Source organism: Hirsutella rhossiliensis (genome assembly GCF_020360975.1).
Source record: "Hirsutella rhossiliensis strain HR02 chromosome Unknown scaffold00001, whole genome shotgun sequence".
In the NCBI taxonomy this organism is placed as follows: domain Eukaryota; kingdom Fungi; phylum Ascomycota; class Sordariomycetes; order Hypocreales; family Ophiocordycipitaceae; genus Hirsutella; species Hirsutella rhossiliensis.
In genome coordinates this window covers 4,463,887-4,484,366 of record NW_025408667.1, presented here as the reverse complement: position 1 = coordinate 4,484,366, position 20,480 = coordinate 4,463,887, and the positions used below count along the sequence as shown (strand labels likewise).

General features: G+C 59.2%; 11 protein-coding genes and 1 non-coding gene across 12 annotated transcripts; 4 read left to right on the top strand and 8 right to left on the bottom strand.

The window, feature by feature from the left end:
• Positions 1-523: 523 nt before the first annotated feature.
• HRG_00602 (uncharacterized protein) lies at positions 524-1,048 on the bottom strand (the record flags this gene model as incomplete). Its single annotated transcript, XM_044859073.1, has 1 exon — positions 524-1,048. The coding sequence occupies one exon, from the start codon at positions 1,046-1,048 to the stop codon at positions 524-526; it is 525 nt and encodes a 174-aa protein (XP_044725473.1).
• A 1,704-nt stretch (positions 1,049-2,752) lies between these two features.
• Positions 2,753-2,824, bottom strand: HRG_12038. Its single transcript has one exon. It is a non-coding gene; the product is annotated as a tRNA-Cys (tRNA).
• Positions 2,825-3,155: 331 nt separating this feature from the next.
• Positions 3,156-3,622, bottom strand: HRG_00601 (putative stress-responsive nuclear envelope protein; the record flags this gene model as incomplete). Its single annotated transcript, XM_044859072.1, has 4 exons — positions 3,156-3,239; positions 3,329-3,459; positions 3,515-3,527; positions 3,611-3,622. The coding sequence occupies 4 exons, from the start codon at positions 3,620-3,622 to the stop codon at positions 3,156-3,158; spliced, it is 240 nt and encodes a 79-aa protein (XP_044725472.1).
• Positions 3,623-4,061: 439 nt separating this feature from the next.
• HRG_00600 (ribosomal l38e protein family domain-containing protein) lies at positions 4,062-4,527 on the top strand (the record flags this gene model as incomplete). Its single annotated transcript, XM_044859071.1, has 4 exons — positions 4,062-4,091; positions 4,158-4,191; positions 4,274-4,402; positions 4,493-4,527. 4 exons carry the CDS (start codon positions 4,062-4,064, stop codon positions 4,525-4,527), a joined length of 228 nt encoding a protein of 75 aa, XP_044725471.1.
• Positions 4,528-4,739: 212 nt separating this feature from the next.
• Positions 4,740-5,378, bottom strand: HRG_00599 (uncharacterized protein; the record flags this gene model as incomplete). Its single annotated transcript, XM_044859070.1, has 1 exon — positions 4,740-5,378. One exon carries the CDS (start codon positions 5,376-5,378, stop codon positions 4,740-4,742), a length of 639 nt encoding a protein of 212 aa, XP_044725470.1.
• A 795-nt stretch (positions 5,379-6,173) lies between these two features.
• On the top strand, positions 6,174-7,616 carry HRG_00598 (mevalonate kinase; the record flags this gene model as incomplete). Its single annotated transcript, XM_044859069.1, has 2 exons — positions 6,174-6,272; positions 6,333-7,616. The coding sequence occupies 2 exons, from the start codon at positions 6,174-6,176 to the stop codon at positions 7,614-7,616; spliced, it is 1,383 nt and encodes a 460-aa protein (XP_044725469.1).
• Positions 7,617-8,469: 853 nt separating this feature from the next.
• HRG_00597 (zinc-RING finger domain-containing protein) lies at positions 8,470-9,150 on the top strand (the record flags this gene model as incomplete). Its single annotated transcript, XM_044859068.1, has 1 exon — positions 8,470-9,150. One exon carries the CDS (start codon positions 8,470-8,472, stop codon positions 9,148-9,150), a length of 681 nt encoding a protein of 226 aa, XP_044725468.1.
• Positions 9,151-9,631: 481 nt separating this feature from the next.
• HRG_00596 (cupin domain-containing protein) lies at positions 9,632-11,201 on the bottom strand (the record flags this gene model as incomplete). Its single annotated transcript, XM_044859067.1, has 2 exons — positions 9,632-11,045; positions 11,128-11,201. 2 exons carry the CDS (start codon positions 11,199-11,201, stop codon positions 9,632-9,634), a joined length of 1,488 nt encoding a protein of 495 aa, XP_044725467.1.
• A 1,884-nt stretch (positions 11,202-13,085) lies between these two features.
• Positions 13,086-14,060, bottom strand: HRG_00595 (protoglobin domain-containing protein; the record flags this gene model as incomplete). Its single annotated transcript, XM_044859066.1, has 3 exons — positions 13,086-13,536; positions 13,622-13,892; positions 13,958-14,060. The coding sequence occupies 3 exons, from the start codon at positions 14,058-14,060 to the stop codon at positions 13,086-13,088; spliced, it is 825 nt and encodes a 274-aa protein (XP_044725466.1).
• A 1,410-nt stretch (positions 14,061-15,470) lies between these two features.
• Positions 15,471-15,767, top strand: HRG_00594 (apc13p protein; the record flags this gene model as incomplete). The annotated part of the gene is made up of 1 exon (XM_044859065.1): positions 15,471-15,767. One exon carries the CDS (start codon positions 15,471-15,473, stop codon positions 15,765-15,767), a length of 297 nt encoding a protein of 98 aa, XP_044725465.1.
• Positions 15,768-16,352: 585 nt separating this feature from the next.
• On the bottom strand, positions 16,353-17,075 carry HRG_00593 (transport protein particle (TRAPP) component domain-containing protein; the record flags this gene model as incomplete). Its single annotated transcript, XM_044859064.1, has 2 exons — positions 16,353-16,794; positions 16,861-17,075. 2 exons carry the CDS (start codon positions 17,073-17,075, stop codon positions 16,353-16,355), a joined length of 657 nt encoding a protein of 218 aa, XP_044725464.1.
• An 825-nt stretch (positions 17,076-17,900) lies between these two features.
• HRG_00592 (ATPase family associated with various cellular activities (AAA) domain-containing protein) lies at positions 17,901-20,197 on the bottom strand (the record flags this gene model as incomplete). The annotated part of the gene is made up of 3 exons (XM_044859063.1): positions 17,901-19,288; positions 19,368-19,527; positions 19,616-20,197. 3 exons carry the CDS (start codon positions 20,195-20,197, stop codon positions 17,901-17,903), a joined length of 2,130 nt encoding a protein of 709 aa, XP_044725463.1.
• Between the last annotated feature and the right edge of the window lie 283 nt (positions 20,198-20,480).

Genomic DNA, 20,480 nt, shown 5'->3' with positions numbered 1-20,480 from the left:
TGGAGAAACAGGGCGTGCGGGGAGGCGGACGGTGCCGAGGCTCGCTTCCGCCCGGGCCTCGGCCAGGCGCGCGAGGCCTCTCTTCTCTGACGGCCACCGGCTATTACTCTATTACCGAATTACTCATACAGTACATATCAGATATGCCATGATTGTCGGCTTCAGCATGGTCCATATCATCACGCCGGAAACATCGGTAGCATCGGCCTTTCTCTCATCCAACGCGAGCAAGACGGATCACAATCATCCGCACATCACTGCAGACGACGGAATAGTGCCTGCTCCCTCTTTTGTCTCTATACATGCGTGCTTTGTAGGCGTGCCATGTGCGCGTGCGAGTCGTATCCCCTTCCACTGCCAAGGCCAATGCTCTCCCTCTGTTCCCACCCGCCGCCCGCCTCTCTTCTGCGCAGATTACAGACAGCTTCCGCCTCGCGAGCCAGCAGACACCCCAGTATAATACACACTGTCCCTCCCATGCACGTCTCGCGCAGCAGGCTTGGCGCTCTTGTTCCTCTTGCCGTCAACCGAAGCTGGGCAGCCGTGCTGCTTGAAAGGCCGTCTCTCCGCGCGCCAGCGAGTTCCTGTTCCGCCGTGCGAGGTCCTCGCCCTCCCCGTGACTGTCTGCCGCAGCCTCGCCACCGCGGTTTGCTGGCGCCCTGAGTTCCGGTTCGCGCGTCTCGCCTTCTCCGGGGGGCGGCTTCTGCTCCGGCACCGGCACGGCTTCTTGGGCGCTCAAGCCTCTCTCCGACGATACCGAGAGCATAAATGCCTCCTTGTCTCTCGCCATCTCATCCATCTCTTCTTGACGTAGCTGCTCCTCTTCCACATCCACATCATCATCCAGAGGCGGGGCGTGATCGGCGTCGGGCGTCGGAGGCAGCGACTTGGACGTCCGGTCTATGACGGGCGAGTCCGTCGACGTCGCCGATCCGAGCGTCGTTCTCGAAACCGTCCGCGAGCCAGACAGCCCCTCCTCGGGCCGCTTCCCCTTGCTGCTCCTCGTCTTGCCGCTTCTGCCGCTGCTGCGGTCGTCCTTTCGAATCATGTCGTACGTCACGTCGTCGTCGAGGGCTACGGCGTCCTCCTCGCCCTCGCCGTCGCTGGGGAAGATGTCGCCGCGTGAACGGTACGAGTCGGACGTGTCGCCCGAACCCGTGGTCCCGCTGCGTTGCCGCGGCGCGCGCAGCTCGGCGCCGTAGTCGGAGCCGTCGTCCGACCCCAGGAGCGGCTCGGTCTCGGCGGCCCCGTGTTTCCCGGGGCGGTCCTGTAGATCGGCGGCGCTGGGGCGGTACCGCAGCGTGCCGCCCAGCTTCCAGGGCAGTTTGCTGAGGAAGCCGATGGGCTGCGTGCTCGGGATGATGGTGGGGTCGTGCTCGCTCGTTCTCCGCCGGGCCCCCCTAGTGCCGTAGCTCATGCCTCGCTTCCTACGCGGCTGCTCCGTCGTCTCGGCCCCCGTGTGTTTCCTCTGGCTGCCCGTGCCGGCCAGCAGCCGATCCCAGTCCTCGCCGCCCCAGCTCCCGAGCAGGCCGCCGCCCTGCTCGTCCTCGTACCAGTCGTCGTAGAAGTCGAAGCTGTACTCGGCGCCGCCGCGCGCGTGCTCGCGCTCCCTGCGGCGGCGCAGGCGGTCCTCGGGGTTGCCGAGGCACAGGGCGGCACATTGGTCGATCGAGGCGGCAAGGGAGCCGAAGCAGGGGTTGATGTAGTTGTGCTGGATCGACCAGATGCCGGCGGCAGCATTCTCCGTGACCGTCTCGGCGTCGTGGGCAATCTGGTTCCATCGCTGGCGCAGTCGCGGGTCCTCGAGAAAGGCCATGGCTGCTCCGATCAGTCCGGCGGGCTGCTGCTGCACTGAGGGCGTCGGGGTCGCGGCGTCATGAATGGCCGGGCTCGAAGCAGCGGCGTCGGGGCGATGGTCGGGCGCCGGAGTCGTGCCTCGGCGGGCGTGGATGCTGAATGGATGGCCGGTGTCGAAGCTGGAGTGCGGAAGGGGTCAGGATGTCGCATCCCGCCGTCGTCGCCGCAGCCGCTTAAGGGGGGGCACGTGCGAGCCTGCCCTTCACTGGTTTCTCGGACACTTTTGTAGGAGGGGTTGGCAGAGTGATTGTGGGCTTGAAAAGGCGTAGACGGGGCGTGGTGGAAAAGGTAAAAGCGATATATACAGAGTTATATATATATATAGCACGCCACGGGCAGATGCACTTCTTAGCAGGCAGCCCCGTAAAGCCTCATCCAGCAGGCAATGTTATTGCTGCCCTGTGCAAAGTTACATGTAGCCACCACCGGGTACCACCAACATGGGATGAGGGGAAAAGGTGATGTGCCACGGTCGACGGTCAGGAAACAGACGCCGCGAAGTCAAGAAACGGTTCAGATGGATTAAAGAGTCGAAATACGCGCTTTGTTGGACGTAGCCTCTTGTGCAGACGAAATATGGGAATACGAATGGAGACATGGCGTAACTTAGAACGAACAACACTAAAATAAAGTGAGCCACCTCGCACGTCGAGAATTATCACCACCAAATGGGTGGTTCCTGCTGAAAAATAGGCAGATTTTGTGTCATCTTGATGACGGCATAGTCCGTACGCGGTACATGGGTACATTGATAAAGCAGAGGACAAGATATTTGACTTCAATAGCATCTCGTCGCCTTCGGCGGAATCAGCAAACTTAAGCACCACAATCAGCTAGGGGAAATAATCATTGTTGGAAGAAAAAAATAAGTTCAATAGAGCAAAAGAAAATAACGAGCTCGGAGCCGGGTTCGAACCAGCGACTTTAGGATCTGCAATCCCACACTCTACCACTGAGTTACCCGAGCCTCTTTTGTTGCTATGCACAGACATCAAATATTGGTAAGTATAAACGCCAACTTGTTCTCCCCCCCAGTGCCTCTGTCTACTCTTGCTGTTTCACCTTTCATTGTATTCGTAATGCCCCCCCATCTCCATGTTAGGTTTTCCCTCCGGGACAGGCTCAGGAGCGGGCTCTTCTCGTGGCCGCGTCTCCAGGCAGACCGTCGATGCCACCAAATAAGGGCCCAAAAGAACACAGCTGAGAACGGCCTGTCTACGGTTACCTTCTACTTGGGCGCCACACACATCGCCGAGGGTGCACAGTTAGAAGAGATAAAGTGTCTATACGTATAGACTTCAAGTTCTGGGTATCCTCATGTTTGCCAGCACACGCGCAAGTAGCTCCTCCCTCGTGCTGCCGTCTTGCGGTACTAGGTTTCTCTGCACATGGCAGTGTCAGTCTCGCCACTTACTTGCCACTTCTGCCCCAGCCGAAGGGATATGCTGCCTGTCTTCTCTCGCATGCTTACCGCCGCCAACCACCGCCTCATCTCCCCCCGCGTCCAGGTTTCCGGGTCTCCTGTGGGGTCTCGCTCGGGGGGGAACACGTCGCTGCCCCAGATCGCCCAAGCTGCAGCGGCGGCGATCATTCCACCGAACGCTTCGGCGCGCCGTTAGCAAAGTCGCCGAACTTCATCCTTGCTCAACTGACTTACCAAGAACCAGGCTCTGTCAGAATCTCGGCGTATCGAGTGAGCTATCGTTTACATCCCCAAAACCACACGGTTGACCTGGGGCGTGCAGATGCATACCTTGGACTTCATCGCGTTATCCAGCCGAGTTGCCATGTTTGTCCAGGGTAGCCAAGTGATGGGCTCGAGTGACAGGTGATTCGCGGAGACAGCAGCAAAGTCGCAAAGCAAAGTCCTCTGAGATTGATAAATGACGATGATGCGCTGGATGTATTGTATAAGCTGCCGCGATTGCTGTTGTGTACTGTACGTAGAAGCGAGGTCCTCTTGAGCTGACGAGGCCCTCCAGGGAGACGCCACATCATCCGAAACTGCGCCTCACTTCAGACTGAAGAACGATTGGTGGCTTGACTTTCGACAAACAGAGCCGATTGGTCCGTGCGCTCGCGACCCCCCTCCACCCCGGGCGAAAAAGCCGGCGCACAAAATCAGAAAGTGCCAAAATACCGTCGAGGGAGCAACTCGTACCCGTCAAGACCCTCCGCAGCAGAGCCATTCAACAACCGCCAAAATGCCCAAGGAGGTCGCCGATATCAAAAAGGTTCGCATGCGTTGCCCATGTAGTTTGTCGTCTGCTGGATCCATGCTAAAAAGCTTGTTGCTCTAGTTCATCGAGATCTGCCGCCGGAAGGACGCTTCCTGTAGGTGTTGAGTTGGAGCTGCCCTCCTTCCTCGCGCACGACGAATGAGAGATGGAAAACGAATCTGACCGGGACCATGCAGCCGCGCGGATCAAGAAGAACAAGAAGGCACACAATGTCAAGTTCAAGGTCCGCTGCCAGAGGCACCTCTACACCCTGGTGCTCAAGGACACCGAAAAGGCCGAGAAGCTGAAGCAGAGCCTCCCTCCCAGTACGCGGCCCACAGCTCCTCCCGCAACCCTTTGCGGCAGAGTATGCCAGGAACCATGGGGGATATCGCGTTGCTGACAAGCCGTTGCAGACCTGCACATCACCGACCTCTCCAAGAAGAACTAAGGACGAAAGGGCGGTCAAAGGCGGAGAGGAACTTGGGGCGCGGTGACAATCAAAGCATGCACGAATGGGCGTCTCGGGATACCTTGCATTTCTTGTGCTCAGAACGCGCTCTCGATAAAGTTGAAAAGAACGATCTGAAGCACACAAAGACCCAAGACAGAGTTCGCTTAACAAAGCAGAGCGGAAGCGGTCATGTTGATTGAACGGCCTGTCTACACGACGTGCCTGAAGCGGTGATGAACCTTGTTGTCGGAAAAGCTCATGAGATGGCGCAGGCGCTCACTCGGAACGTTGTCGCTCCAGAAGACGACAAAGTCGTGCGCGTCGCCTGATGTTTCCAGCTTCCACCCTGCCCACACCTCGTCGTACACTCCCCGGCCGACCAAGTCGTCCTCCAATGATCGATACGCCTGCTGCAGGGGGTCTCTTTGGCTTGAGTCGATGGATATGCGGCAGACGTTGAAGGTGCCTTGCGAGAAAAAGGCCCTCCGTATCTGGGTCTGGGTTCCGGCCGGCTCCATGTGGAAGAGTAGGACCGAGTCGCAGCCCGGCACAAGGTACTCGGACAGCTTGCCGTTGCAGGCCTGGTTCTCCCTGCACTGGATCCACTCGCCGTGTGCTTCGGCAGACTCCCAGGGGGCGGTGATGAGCAGAGACGGGGCGGGGGCGTGGTCGGGGTCGGGCCGCTCAAAGTACATGCTGCTGAAGTTGACGTTGGGCTCGACACTGCAGGGCTGGTTTCGGTGCATCCATTCGTCCTGGAGCTCCTGACACTGCATGAGGGTCTCGAGAAGCTCGAGCTGGTCGTGGCCCCGGCGCAGGCTGAGGATGGCGAACTCGGTGACAGGCATTGCGGGAACTCAAGGTAGGGCCGAGCTGGATCAAAGGGTTATCGACGGAGCTGGGCTGGAGCAGCACTAGAGAGAATCTTGGCGGGTAGAGGAGGAGGTGGACGAGTGAAGGGAAGTTGGGAATGGCAGCAGGCAGCGCGGGGTACGCAAACCTTGGGCTGGGCACGGACATGAGAGTCTGATGGGCGTGGGCTCTGCTGCAATCTACATGAAAAATCACATTTTTCTACTCTATTGTTTCCCGGATTCGCTTCCCTTGCGAGCTCAGAAGGAGGGCATCGTGACGAGTGTCTATTGCGCCCGCCTGGAGGGCAGCCCCGTGTCTTTTCCCCCATGAGGATACCCCGCGTAACTTACGGAGTTCCTTGGCTGTACTGCCCCGGAAGTCGGGGATTATTATTAGATGAGGTACGTAACAACACTGCCCTGCGATCATTCGGCTAGCCCCTGTATTCCTCCCCTGCACGACGCCTATTCAGGCAGCATGTAATCCACTATCACGCAGCTTTTCTGCGCCAACCACGTTATCCCGCCTGTCAGCAGTCGACGATTCCTCTCCTCCCCCTTTCACTCCTTATTTGCCCATAACCTTTGCGATAGCCCCCACGGTGCGGCGACCAAAGACAACCGGACACTGGCAGGCGACACGGGCTCGAGACTGGAATCTTCGACCCAAGACAATCACGTGAGGCGGCCAAGTCCATGACGGCCCATGGCACCGATGCCTCCCCGAGGCCCAACGATGGCGCCATCCCCTTTGTGAACGCCAATGGCCCTCTTGCTCAACGCCTCAAGATGGATCGCAGGCTCTCCAACCCCATGGCGCCCGCCTTCATGGTCTCTGCCCCCGGCAAGGTCATTGTCTTTGGCGAGCACTCGGTCGTCCACGGCAAGGTAGGCCATCAGCCCACTCCTCTTCGTCGCCTCAATGGCTGACCGTCATCTCGACGCCAGGCTGCCATTGCCGCCGCCATCTCGCTGCGCTCCTACCTTCACGTAACGACGCTCTCCAAGTCAAAACGCACCGTCACCCTACGCTTTCCCGACATTGATCTTGTCCACACGTGGAACATTGACGACTTGCCCTGGCATGTCTTCCAGCAGCCCTCCAAGAAAAAGTCATACTACGCCCTCGTCACCGAACTCGATCCAGACCTTGTTGCCGCGCTCCAGCCCCACGTGGCTGCCGTCTCCCCAGATCTGCCCGACGAGATCCGCAAAGTCCACCGCAACTCCGTCTCGGCCTTTCTCTACCTCTTCCTCTCCCTCGCCCTGCCCTCCTTCCCCGGCTGTCTGTATACGCTTCGATCGACGATACCCATCAGCGCCGGTCTTGGGAGCAGCGCCTCCGTGTCCGTATGTCTGTCGGCCGCCCTGCTGGTCCAGTTGCGCGCCTTGTCCGGCCCGCATCCCGACCAGCCCTCGGAGGAGGCTCGCCTCCAGATCGAGCGCATCAACCAGTGGGCCTTTGTGGCGGAAATGTGCATCCACGGCAATCCGTCGGGCGTCGACAACACCGTCGCCACCCAGGGCAAGGCCGTCCTCTTCCAGCGACACGACTACTCCAAGCCTCCCTTGGTACGTCCTCTGTGGACCTTTCCCGAGTTGCCGCTCCTTCTCGTGGACACCAAGCAGGCAAAGTCGACTGCCTACGAGGTGGCAAAGGTTGCCAAGCTCAAGCAAGCGCACCCGAAGCTCGTGGCATCGATCCTCGATGCCATGGACAAGCTCACCGGAACGGCCGCTCAACTGATTGCCAACCAGTCCTTTGACGAAAAGGATGAGGGGAATCTGACCAAGGTGGGCGAGCTCATGTCGGTGAACCACGGCCTACTGGTATCCTTGGGCGTATCGCACCCTCGCCTGGAGCGAATACGCGAGCTAGCCGATCACGAGGGCATTGGCTGGACGAAGCTCACGGGTGCCGGCGGCGGCGGCTGCTCCATTACCCTGATGCGCCCCGACGTGCCGGAGGCCAAGCTGGCCAAGCTGCATGAGCAACTACGGGACGAGAATTACCTCCAGTTCGAGACGACTCTCGGTGGTGACGGTGTCGGCGTCCTCTGGCCGGCTGTTCTCAAGAACGGCACAAAAGAGGACGAGGAGGGCGGCATGGAGATTGACTTGGAAAAGTTCCTCAACGCCGAGGGCACCGAGGGCGTCGAGCGGCTGGTCGGCGTACACGGCGACGGGGGCGAGAGAGAAGGATGGAAGTTTTGGCGCGTAGAGGGCGCCTAGACGGCAGCTGTGCGGTCCGTTTCTGGAACAGGGCTGGACACCCTACGAAGCATCGAGATGGATCATGGCTTGAACAGTTCATTATTAATATTTACTTTTTTCACTTCATCTTGTTCTCTCTTTCATGGCCATGTTCACTTCATCTCGTTCTCCCTTTCATGGCGTGTTCACTTCATCTTGTTCTCCCTTTCATGACCATGTAGGCTTCTTTTCTGCCCGCAGCCTATGAATGTCGAGAAGACTCGAGAATGCTCACCAACCGTCAAGGCGACACGATTTATTCTCTTCGCATCACGTCTGTACGCCTGAACCGATATTGAGGGAGGCCACTCTACGCTCCCCGGCGGACCAACAAGCGAGTATGTGCGGTCTTATCCAACAACCGTCCGGGAAGGTTCTCGAACACAGCGAATCGGCCAGCCGCGCACTCCTGCCATTCGATCATGAGAGGGATGAGAGGGATTCACGGCGTATAAAGCCTAGGCTTCTCCTGTCTCTAGAGATGCGGCTCGAGCAGCCTCTTGGACCAGCATCGCCTCTTGTCTCTCGCTTCCTCGCCTATAATCCTCTATGCCTGGAAGCCACTGCAGAACACGCTTCGCGAGGAGCTTCCCCCAGGCGCCGGTTTTATCTACCGAGGGTGATTATCGATACTTGATTCATCTTGGACGTGCATCACCTTGACGGCCAACCTAGTCAACTTCGCAGCTGTTAGCCAAGCATCGCTCTTGGAAGGGTTGGGACGTCCAAGAAACCAAGGAAGCACGAACAACAGCACCCAGCGCCTTGGATCATCTTGATCAACCGGTCATCACTGGAGCACCCGCGGCGGATCGTGTGAGTGCCGTTCACGATGTCAATCATGCCTTTCACCGGCCATAATGTCGCAGGCCACCGGGTATATAGAACTACCAAGTATTGCGCCGTGTGTCGCGAAAAACCTGCTGATAAACGTCCGAAAAGTCAAACGGTCTACTTTTCCCCGTGCGGGCACTTTGTTTGCGAGACGTGCTTTGGCAGGGACCCGACCAAGTGTTTTGTGTGCGTCCAGTGCTCAACCTACGTCGCGCGGGCCACCGAAGGGCTTGCTTCCGAGTGCAAGCACCAGATCCCGATGGCCAGGTTGCCTGCGTACATCCTACGGGCGAACAGGGCGGAGACTGAGGTGGAGGGTCTAGCAACCAACTTTTTTCTGGACCCTCTCGAAAAGATGCCGAGTAAGTGCGCGCGGTGCATCGCTTTGGGCATCTTGCAAGAGATCATGGCTGAGGTTCGGGCGTCGGGGCTCCCTAATTCCGAGAGGGCATTTGTCTGCCTCGGTCATGGCCTTGACGCCATCAACGCGCGAGAGTTTCCCGCCCTGGGGCTTCACGAACTGGACGTCATCATAAACGCGCCCGAGCTGGAAGCCTTGGCGGAGAAGAAGCGCAGGAAACTTCGCAATACGATGCGCAACGTGTACAAGGAGCCCGGGTGGAGTCATGGACTGGTTGAAGCAAAATTCGTCTTTCGCTTATGCCAGATAACGTCCTGATTGAAAAAGCGGTCAGGGGCGGACTGTGAATGATGATGGAGTCAGGACAGACACGGCACGGGCAGCGTTTTGCAACGCAAAAGGAACATGTTTGGCAGGAGGAGGAAGCGAAGAGCACAGGACACGAAGAGATGAGATTGGCAGAATATCGAGACGAAGGATTAGGGAACCTCCTTGACTATCGGTCGCCAGGGCCGCAGGAGACGCACAAGGAACACCTATAATGCCATTGGGGGGGGCAAAGCAGCCCAGGTGCCGTTCATTTACATACTCATATCGCTCATTACAATGAGAAGCACCCACATCAACAAAAGAACTTGTCAAGGCCCAAAGTCAAGGCCCAAAGTCAAGGCCCAAACGCTTTTTCATGCCCGTACGCGACGCCCATTGTCCCTCGAACCCCGAACGCGGCTCTGCCCCCTCCTCCCCTTTCATGCCCCAGCACAAACAAACCTCCCGTGTTTCATTGCAAAGACAAGAATCAGTATGCCTTGCCGCCGCCGGCGAGAGCCGTCAGGTTGGTGTTGCCCGTCTTGAGAATCGTCTTTTGCTTGGGCAGGTTGTCGACGACCTTGTCCGGCAGCTTGAGGTGGTCGACGACGGTCTGCTTGGGCGTCAGGGCCAGCCACTGGGCGACGGAGATGTCGGAGAACTTGGGCGCCTGGAGGACCTCGAGGAAGACGAGGTCCTCGGTGCCCGTGTTCTCGATGTAGTGGGCGTCGGCCTGCGAGATGTAGCCGACGTCGCCGGCGGTGAAGTCAAAGGTGCGGCCGGCGTCCGGGGCCACGTAGATGGTTGCGCGCCCGGAGCCCTGCAGGAAGTAGTCCCACTCGTCCGACGTGGTGTGCCAGTGCATCTCGCGCATGGCGCCCGGCTCGACGGTGACGAGGGCGGCCGAGAACATGGCGGCGACGGGGAAGCTGGTCGGGTCGAGGATCTTGACGGAGCCGCCGGGCACCCTGTAGGCCTCCTGGCGCGACCAGTGGTACGTGTAGGAGCCGTTGCCCGAGAGGAAGCCGCCGGGGGCCGTCGTGTTCTGCTCGTGGATGTCCTTGGGCTGCGGCGTGCCGTTGAAGATGTACAGCTCGTCCTTGGGCAGGTCCTTGAAGGCGTCGACGTCGGCCTGCATGTTCTTGGACAGCACCTCGCGCGGCGTGCGGGCAAACATCTGCGAGACGAGAAAGGTGCCGTTCTCGTCAAAGTCGCCCTGGTCGAAGACGAGGAGGAACTCGACGCCCCGGTCAAAGGCCTGGATCGAGTGCGGGATCCCCGGCGGGAAGAACCACACGTCGCCCTCGCACACGTCGTCGGTGAAGGACTGGTTCTCGTCGTTGACGGCCGCCACGCGCACGCACCCCTTGAGCACCAGCGCCCACTCGCCCGCCGTGTGCCAGTGCAGCTCGCGGTACGCGTGCGGCGCGAGCTTCATGTCGACGCCCGCCATCTTCTTGGCGTTGGGCAGCACCGCCGTGTTCTGCTGCCGCGCCCAGCCCGCCCGCCCGCGGTACCCCGGCCGGTTGTGCGACAGGCCCAGCGGCCACTTGGCGTTGGGCACGCCGCCCTTGTCCGTGCCGGGCGGCGCAAAGAGGTCCGGGTTGAGCTTCTCGTACTCAAACGTGCGCGGGCCCGCGTCGCTCGACCCGTAGTCGCCGCGGATCGGCTGCGGCCGCTTGACCCCGTTGAAGTTGAGGTACAGCCCGAGGTCCGCGTCGGCGTCTTGCCCGTTGACGAGCTGCGGGTCCGGCACTTCGGCGTCCCCGGCGTCGACGTCCGCCACCGGCGCGTTGCCGCCCTGCAGGTCGCTGCCCCCGCGCAGGCTGCCGGACGGGGCTGTGACCTTGGGGATGGGCGGGCTGACGCCGCCGACGGGGCCGGTGTTTTCGCCGTATTTCATCCTGTCTTTGGTGTTAGTCGCGGGAGGGTTTTCCTGCGGCTTCCTCATCTACAGAGGAAGAGGGGAGACATCGTGGGACTCACTGCGGCGCCGCTGCGACTAGTATGGCGGGCAGCAACAGCCCGGCCGCCGCGGTCTTGGAGAGGGTGAGCTGCATCTTTTCTTGCCCGGCTGGGTGGCTGCGAGGTTGCTATACACAGTAAATGGTGCGAGTAAGAATAGTCTTAGGCATCCACGATGACGAAAAGTTTCAACCCGCCGGGTCCCCCTTCCCCTTTTATAACAAACCTCACCCCATCCAGAACGACTCGCAGCTCGTTGCCCACGGCCGGAACGATTCATCAAATAGCCGCTGCCGAGCTACCCGAAGAGAAAGCTCAGCACGCCTATCCAGGTGTACGAGCAGCTCTGCTTCACTCCCAAGGCGTCACTGAGAGAAGCCAACAAGCAGACGGAGACTGGACGGCACACTATGCCTACACCGGCCCATGGGGCTGCCGCACGACATTGCTTGACGTCACGCACACGTCCCCGAGACCGGCTGCCCGGGGGGGGGGGGGTCCGGTCAAGCTCTTTTGGGCCAAAGGTGCCCTTTTTAGCCTCGGATCAAGCTCGGGGGGCGGAAGCTGTCAGTCCTTGTGCGGTGTTGCTTGCGGCGTCGTCTCGGTGAATGTCCGAGCATTGCCGCCTGGTCGATGCATCAGCCACGGCGACAAGGTTGCTAGAAGGCAGAGAGACGAAGGGCGATCCCCCTGTACCTTTATTTCTTTCTTTTCTCGTGTCCTCTTTCGGCCAGTCTCCTGCATCTCCGTCTCCGTGTAGCCGGCTGACTCGGCTCTTGCTCCCGGTCCCCACTCCTCGGCTCGTGCCGATCTGGTGGGGCGCGCTTCTCCGGATCATCGGCACTGAGTTCGGCCCTGTCCCGCCGCCCGCTGCAGATCCTCCGCTCCGCTCGGACCTTCCGCTGTCTCGAGGCAGACGGAGAGAAACTTACGTGAGCCCCTCGCATCTTTCCCTTGTCTGTTCACTTTCCTTCTTCCCTCGTTTGCTTCCTCCACTTCCACGCCGCAGCAGTCGTGCCGCCGCCGTGTCACTTGCGGCCATACATCCATCGCGTTGCCTGCCTGCCCGGCCGTGGTGATCGTCCACGACCGAAGCATGGATGAGTTGATGAGCTCCCCCGTCAGCTGAGTCATCCCGACCAAAGAGCGAACATACCCGAGGACGGCGCGGCAGGCAACCACAGCTCCCCTCGCTGGCTGTCGAAATGGGCACGGCCAATTGGTCGAGCGCTGCGCCGCCGCCGGCATGTTCCTGAAGCATGCGCAAGCAGAGGCAGTGGGCGAATCTCGGCGTCTCACCGACACGGGTAGAGGGTTGCACCGGCCCTCCCGCAAAGTTCAGCATCCCGGGAGGCGGGGTCTCGACTTGGGCGTCAGATGCAATCCTGGATCTTCTCGGCATAGCCGCTGCTCAGCTGCAGTTCATAACATCGTCGTGCAACAAAGCATGCTTACCGTCATGCATAATGCCCTAGAAACGGTTCCCAACTTCTGTCTGGCCGTCCACCACAAGGGGGCCACCCATGGCACGGCACGACGTGGCACGGTGAGGACGTGTCCGTTTTGACGCGCAGCTAGGAGTCTCAACTTGGCCCCAATATGCCCAGGACTTGGACAAGGTGCATGGTCCTATTTCATCCAATGGACCAGCTTCATGCTCCCGTGAAGAGCCATGGAGTGACGTGTAGCTGATTCGCGTCCAGTATACTCTGCATCTGGCTCGCACATCGCGGGCGGGAATGCGCTGCAGTCAAAATGTTACTACACCAACACTCCTGCAGCACGAGGATGATCCGATAAATGACACGTGAGGATTAACGCCAAGACGAGTGAGTCTCGGCTACGAAGACGTGAAGTCGATGCGCTTGAGGGCTCGTATATGCAGACTGGACACAATTTCCGCCTTGAAACCTCGGTACGCAGAGTCGTGAAAGGTGTTTTTGAATTGGCGGAGCGACTAACAAGCTCGGTTCGACCCGTCATGTCTTGACATTGTTTATTCCCACAGACTCCATCGCCTCCGTGGGGACGGCTGGCTCGACTATGCTTGCGCCGGAAAACGGACAGATGCCGTCGCGAGGCGCTGCGCCTCCGCTGCCGACGCTAGGGCCTGCGATATCTGCCTTATCTTCCAAACCCTCGCTAAGAATCTTCTTACCGTGCAGATACCCTTCGCGTTCGACTTCAATGTCCGAGTCCCCCGTGTCGAATTCGGCGCCATCTCTGACGTGCCATTTGGCCATGAGATCGTTTTGGATCCATATCACCTTGTTGAGGGCCTTTACGAGCGCCGTCTTGCGCTGCAAGTGCAGTCGAGGGTGGGATAGGATTGCTTCGGTCATGATGTCCTGGATGAAGCCGAGACAGGCGCCCAGGTGCACGTACTCGACGTGCAGGGGATGCTTGCGGCCGAGACCGACGTGCATCATGCTACGCCTCATCAGCACTTTGCATTACACATGCGCGACAAAGAAGCCATCTCGAGGGAACCGCCGGGCGCAGCGATTCCACTTACCCGACCTTGTCTAGGTACTCCCAAAACTCCATCTTGCTCGGATCGGAGCACAGTTTGTTCAGGTAGGCCCGCAGAAACATTTTGCGGTGGAGAATCTGCGGACTGTTCTCGTCGGGCATTTCATCGACGGGGCCCTCGAACGATGTGCTCCGAGTGGTGAAGGCGCGGGCGGTGATGTCGTACTGCAGCAGCTTCTTGTAGACGATGTTGACAATAGCCGGGATCAGGGCCTTGACATATTTGGCGCCGGTTATCAAGGCCTCGATGTCGCCTATGCAGGTTCCCGAGGTCAGACGGTCAGCCACAAGAATGAGTTGGGTAGAGGGAGTCGCGCACGGCTGGAAAAGTCGAGGAATGAGTGTAGATAGAGAATCCGGGCCTCGAGATTTGTGTATAGATCCTGGCGCGGGATGTGCTTCATGGGTCTCGGAGACGCCATGACGACCGGGGGAGTTGGTTGCTTTTCGATCTTGTTGCAGCCTCTGTCCGTGCCAAATAGGAATGACAATCGGTGGTAGACGGCAGGTTCGACGTCAAATGCTTCGATGGCCGCACGCGCTCACTGTTGGACTGGCTGACCGAGGAAGCAGGGTGCTTTGCGATGAGACGGGTCACGGCGATTGTCAATACCACGAAGCAAGCGGCGGGATGCAAGGCGAGGGAATGAGTCGTAGCTACGGGGGCTGCTGCTCTTTCCGATGAGATATTTATCCGCTCCATCTCGTCTTTGCCATGCTCCATTTGTTTGGAGTGGGATGATGGTCCTCGCATTCAAGCACACACTAGAGCTGGCGTGGCTGGTGGCGTGGATGGTCTAGGTGTGTTTTGACATCAATATCAGGCGTCGAGTTCGTCAGCAGGCCAGCGGAACAGCAGATAGTGGCCTGATGAGTGGAGCCGTGTCTGGGGAGCCCCGAGGGATGAGCCAACAAGCTGGGATTCGTATCGTGACGCCCATGACATTTTGACTGGTTTCCATTGGCTGCAGCACGTTAAGCCTCGTCTCGTCTCGTCTCTCTTTGTAAAATGCCGTGGAATATGGGGCACCTGAGATGAGGCTCACATCCAAAACTGATCGTCGCTCCGTGTGGCCGGCGTGGCGTGTCTGGTCCGAAGAGCCACCGGGAGCTTTATGCCAATCTGTTGCTGTTGAGAGGTCGCCGCAACCATGACAAACCGCCTGGCAGGTCGAGAAGACTTTCTCATGGACGGATTGGTAGTCAAGATGGCATCACACGAGTGATCAGGGCGTGTTGACCATGAGCAATCTGTTGCTCGAGATGATGGGGCCAGATGAGGTTCAAAAGTCTCACGTGCTGTCTAGCAATTTGACACCAGGCTGCCCTGCTGATGTAATCCAAGCGTGGAAGCTTGAGGTACGTACTGGGCCCAGACAGCTTGCCTCCATCACCGTCTGACCTCGACTCGGCAATCCATCATCTCTCGCATTTTCATCCTGTAACGAATCCTGCTACTATTGAATCCGCCGGCTTGTGCTAGGCTCGGACACAGCCCCTGAAGTCTACTCATGAACATATCTGATCAGACCCTCTGCACTGAAGGCATCCTCCAAAACAAACAAACAAACAAACAGGCAGATACGTCGTGAAGCTGTCGACGCAGTCATGGTACGCGAATCATCCTCCATCTCTTGGCCCCGGCATCATGGAGCTTCACCTCCTGTCCCCCGTTGGCGCTTTGTCTATCTCGTCGCGCCTTCCCCTCACCTTAGAATCATCCTTGCATGAACGAACGAATGAAATGCTTGATACACACCCTCCGGCATTGAGCTAATTCTTGCTGTCTCCCCCTTGCCTAGAACAAAGATTCCTCCTTTACCCACATCCACATGCACCGCTCCGGCGACGCCGACCTCTTCGACGACTTTTGCAAGGACAGGCTGCCCCCGGACGACATCTACGTCCCGCCCCAGCACCAGCCTATCAACCCGGAGGACGAGGATGACGTGGTCCCTGACCAGCACGCCGCCTTTGGCATCCAGCGCGCCACCCAAAAGGTCAAGGAGCCCGTGTGGAAGGACCTTGGCCTCGCAGACCTCATGACCAAGGGACCCGGCCCCGGCGCCCGCACCCCTGCCGCAGTCGCGGGGGGGAGTGGACGAGGAGCGACCCGGCTGCCGCGGTGATGCGCCCCTTTATCTTTGGTTGTCTCTCTTAACCTTTTGCTTTTGCTTCTGGCCCCGTTTGTAGATGTGAAGACGGGAGTTTGCTCGTGGCTTCATGCGTGGTCACAGGCGTCATGGGAGTCTGTGTTTTTCTGGAGGCGTTTATGAACGGCACGGTGTTCTGCTTTCATTCTTCATGACAACGTAATCCATCTCATGTTTTGCCACGCCCTGTCAATGAAAGATTGCATTTGTTTCCCACCGAATTCAGGGGGATGAGTTGGGCAGCGTAAAGTCTACCTCGCCATGGAGAGAGACTTGCGAGCCATGACCAGACGGCTGCACAAGAACCATTGTCTTTATACAGTATGCCTCATTTTGCATTGAGCCCAAGATTGTGCGGAGTGACCTCTCTTCCTTTGCCTCGCGATAAACCTCGCTAGAGTGTTCGGCACGCACTCACCGTAGTGCGCCCTGTCCAGCAAACGCCCCAAACTCCAGCAACACCATGCCCAAGTGTCCCAATTTCATGCCCATGCCTACAATGGTATCCATGCCACGTGTCGGTCGTCTTCGTCTTGACCTTCTCTGTCGTCGGGTGGAGACTCAGCCCTTGCCCATAAAGGCTTCCCGCTCCACCACCTCACCACGGAACTTGACGAGAAAGACCGTCTTGCCGGGCCACATGTCGCCCTCGCCGACGGTATGTGCCGTCACGCGGGCGGGAAAGTCTGCGCCGTCGCACACGCCCTCGATGACGCCGGCGATAAAGGCTGCGCAGTTGAGCTGGCTCATCTCGCGCGGGACGCTGATGTAGCGGTTGACGAGGGGCTCATTGTCGATAATCATGTACTCGTCGGGCGTGTCTGGGTTATTTGACTTCTCGAGGCGGTCAGCCTGGCGCCCAAAGAGGTGCTGCCAGACGTTTTGCTTGATGAAATGGAGGAGGGAGACGATTGTGAGGGGCCGGAGCTGTGACCGGGGCGGTTCGCGGTAGAGGAGCAGGTCGAGGAGCTTGACGCCGATGGGATAGCCTTGGAGGTTGAGCCTGTTTCCACTCCACCGTTTAGTCATTCGTCTCGATGGGCTGGACCGGGGAAACGGAGAGACTCACCGCTGCTCGAGTTCTTGAATGCCCTTGACGCGGCGCTGGGCGTACGTCACCATCTCGCCAAACAGGTAGGCGAAGCTCGCCTGGCTCAGCTCGGCCGTCTTGGAGCGGTTGAGGGGCCGGTGGTAGATGGTCTTGCCGTTGCTCGGGACGCGCAGCCCGGACGAGTCCTTGCTGGCGGGCGCGCTGGGGCCGATGACAGGCGGGAGGTTCGCCATGGTCGGGCGAGAGGGGGATGCGGTTTGAGCGGGAATACGAAGTCGGGCGCTTGGTGGTGTTGTGAGTTTGCGTTGCTCGCATCTGGGCGTGCGCTGACTCTACCTTGTCCCCCGTCTGCCCCACCGCGAGGGCTGCCTGGGAGCGAGGTAATGGGGAGTTTGGTGATGAGGAGGCGTGAGGTTGAATCCAAGAGATTCTATCACTGGTGGTCATGAAATGGCAAGTCCCGGGTACGAGGCAGCTTCTAAACCAATCGCGGAACTCGAGGCCCTGGGGTTGTACTAGATACTTACTTAAGCACGTGTCTGGTGGGCCCAAGCACTTCCTCCTCAACTTGTCACATCCCCATCATCTGTGCAATTACAAACCAGACGGGTGGGCAGACGCTCTTCAACAGTACCTCGGGCCCGTCTCTCGATATACATCGCTTCCTTGTCGGACAAGTCATGACTTGAATATTTTTCTTCCCCTGTGGTGTGCCGGACTGTCTTCGGGACGCCATCACCATGGCTTGGAGCACTATCCTGGCAGGAAAACCGGGATGAAAAACACAGAACTCTTGGATCGTGCTCAAGATGATCAAATCAGCAGTCTCTTGTCTTGTTCAGGCCGTCTAGCTGCTTCTCACTGCCCTCGCCCTCGCATTACTCGTTCTCATGCGGACATAGGCCTTTACAGCCACGGTTCTGGCTTCTCGGCAGACATGCGCTCCTCCGTCTTCAAGTCTTCTCTTGAGGATATTCAGTCGCTTCCCGCCCGCGCTCATGCGGTGGATGCGCATCCCTACTCAACAACAGGCGCCCTGGGCATTTCCGAGCCTCTCCTCACTGCACCGTGGACACCTTGGAGTTGGCCTCCTTCTGCTTCATCGACGCTGCAATCCACCCCTCGACGTCCTCGAGCGCCTTGCGCGGACGATGCTTCCTCTTGAGCAAGAAGCCCTGAATCTCCGCCGGCGAGAACATGTCTCCCGGGATCCGCCGCCCAAACTCGTCGGCAATGGCCACCAGTTCCTCTTCTCCTGAAACGTCCAGCTCGTCGCCCGGTACCGCAGCCTTGGTTTCGGACGTCTTGTCCTGGTGCCCCGGCGATGATGGTGACGGGGGCAGCACCGGAGGGGGCGGCTGCGGCAGCAATCCAGCAATCTCCTTGCGCCTTGGCCGCGAGGCCTCGTACATTCTTCGAAACAGCTCGGCAGCTTGCGTGCTCGAAGCATTCATAAATGCCACCTGCACGTCGACGCGCCCGGGCCGGATGAGTGCCTCGTCGAGCGATTCGGGCTTGTTGGTCGTCATGATGAGAATGCGGCCTTCGTGCGAGGCAACGCCGTCGATGGCGTTGAGCAGCCCTGAAAGCGAGATGCTGTCCAGCCCCACCTTAGCCTTGCCGTTGGCTTTGTGGGAGCTGCTTGAGCCACCACCGGCCTTTCTCCTCCGCGATTTCCTCGCCTTCTGGCTCCGACTCTTGCGGCTTGAAGAGAGCGCTGACGACTTCTTTTTACTCTTGGAATCTGAGTCGCTGTCACTGTCGCTGCTAGTGCTGTCATCGGTGTCATCGTCGTCGTTCGAGTTGGACTCTCCACCATCTTCCTTCTTTTCTTCTTCCTTCTTACTCTTCTTGGTCGTCTTCTTCTTTTTCTTCTTGTCTTTGCCTTGCTTCGCCTGTCCGTTGCCTTTGCGCCCCCCATTCGTCAAGGGAGCCTCATTATCGTCGTCGTCGGCGTCTTCCGTTTCCGTGTCGTCCGTGTCTCGGCGAAGCCCCGCCGTGTCAATGTCCTCGAGAAGGACGATGCATCGGCGCGGGAGCCTCGTAAACAACGTGGCCAGGTCCTCCTCGGTTACGTTGAGGTCCTGCAGGCTGATGACGTAAATGTCGATGCCGAAGACGCCAGCCAGCGCAAACGAGAAGCTCGTCTTGCCCGTGCCCGGCGGCCCGTGGAACAGATAGCCACGCCGCAAGGGGATGCCGCGCGACGCGTACCACCTCGGGGTCCTCGGATGCAGGTAGTCGTTGACGTCGGCCAGGACGCTGTGCTTCTCGTGCGAGTCGAGCACGACGGTGCTCATGGGGCGGACCGGACGCCGGGCCACCTGCTGCCACATGCTGCTGTCGTGACGCTGCTCCTTGGGCTTGGGGCGGTAGATGGTCGTCTTGCGGTACGTGTCTTGGTAGTAAAAGGCTTTGGCCTCGGCGAGAAGGCGCTTGATGGGCTCTGTCGCGACATGTCAGTCGTTGGGGTCGGCACATGGACGACAAGCGAGGCTTCATCGCCTCTGCCTCGAGCCACTTACCCATTGAGCGACCAGAGCAAGATATCTTGATCTCCTCGAGGTCTTTGGTGCCCCCCCAGCCACTCGTGTTGACGAGCGACTCCTTCTTGCGGTAGACACGGAAGTAGGTCCCCTTGTGCCAGAAGCTGGTGACACCCATGGCGGGGACATATCTCGGGCTCTGCGCGACCGTCACCACCGCGTCACGTCGTCAGCAAGCCGCCCACAGCCACGGGGGAAGCACACGCAGAGGCAGAGGCGCAACCCACAGATCTCGCCGCCTGGTTGGAAAAGTTGAGGTACTTGGGCTCGCCATCACCGGCGTCGCCGTCGGTCCACGACAGCGCATGCTCCAGATCATCCTCCTCCTCCCACGCGCTCTTCCAGACTGTCTGGGCCATGAGGAAGCGGCTGCTGCGGATGCTGTTCTGGTGCGACAGCCACTTCATGAGCTGCACGTAGATGTGGTCGTACTCGGACACGTACATGGCGCACAGGAAGTAGCGGTCGAAGAGGCCCTCGACGAACTCGTAGGCCTGGGAGCCGAGCTTGAACAGGCCCCAGAGGACGCCGAGGACGGTGAGGACGAGCGAGGGGTCGAGGCCCAGCTGGGTGCCGAGCTGGCGGTAGATGAAGATGACGAGCTGCATCAGCGGCGAGGCCTGGCCGGCGCTGACGAGGAGCGTGTCCATGATGCCGGGCGAAAAGGGGCCGGCGGCCGACGTGTTCAGGGGGGCCGAGGCGTTGTCGGCCGGGGAGCGAGGGAACGATTGGCCCGGCTGAGAATGTTGCTGCTGCTGCTGCTGCAGGAATGGCGGCAGCTGGAGTCCCATTTTAGCCCATATGTCCATGGCGGATGTCATGGAGAAGCCGTCTGCCACGGTATAAGCGTGGAAGAGTCTCTCGGTGTGAGTATCCGTATAGTTACTGGAGACTCGTCTTCGCTCAAAGCACCAACGTGAGAAGACAGCAGCAGTTCTCGCACCGACAAAGAGGTCCCGTCATCAGCCCCTTGTCATGCCTCGGTGGAACTGGGGGAGGGCGGGAAGACAGCTTAGTTAAGTAGGTAATAGGCAGGCAGAGGCCATGGCTGTGACCAACGGAGAGAGAGAGAGAGAGAGTGAGTGAGTGAGT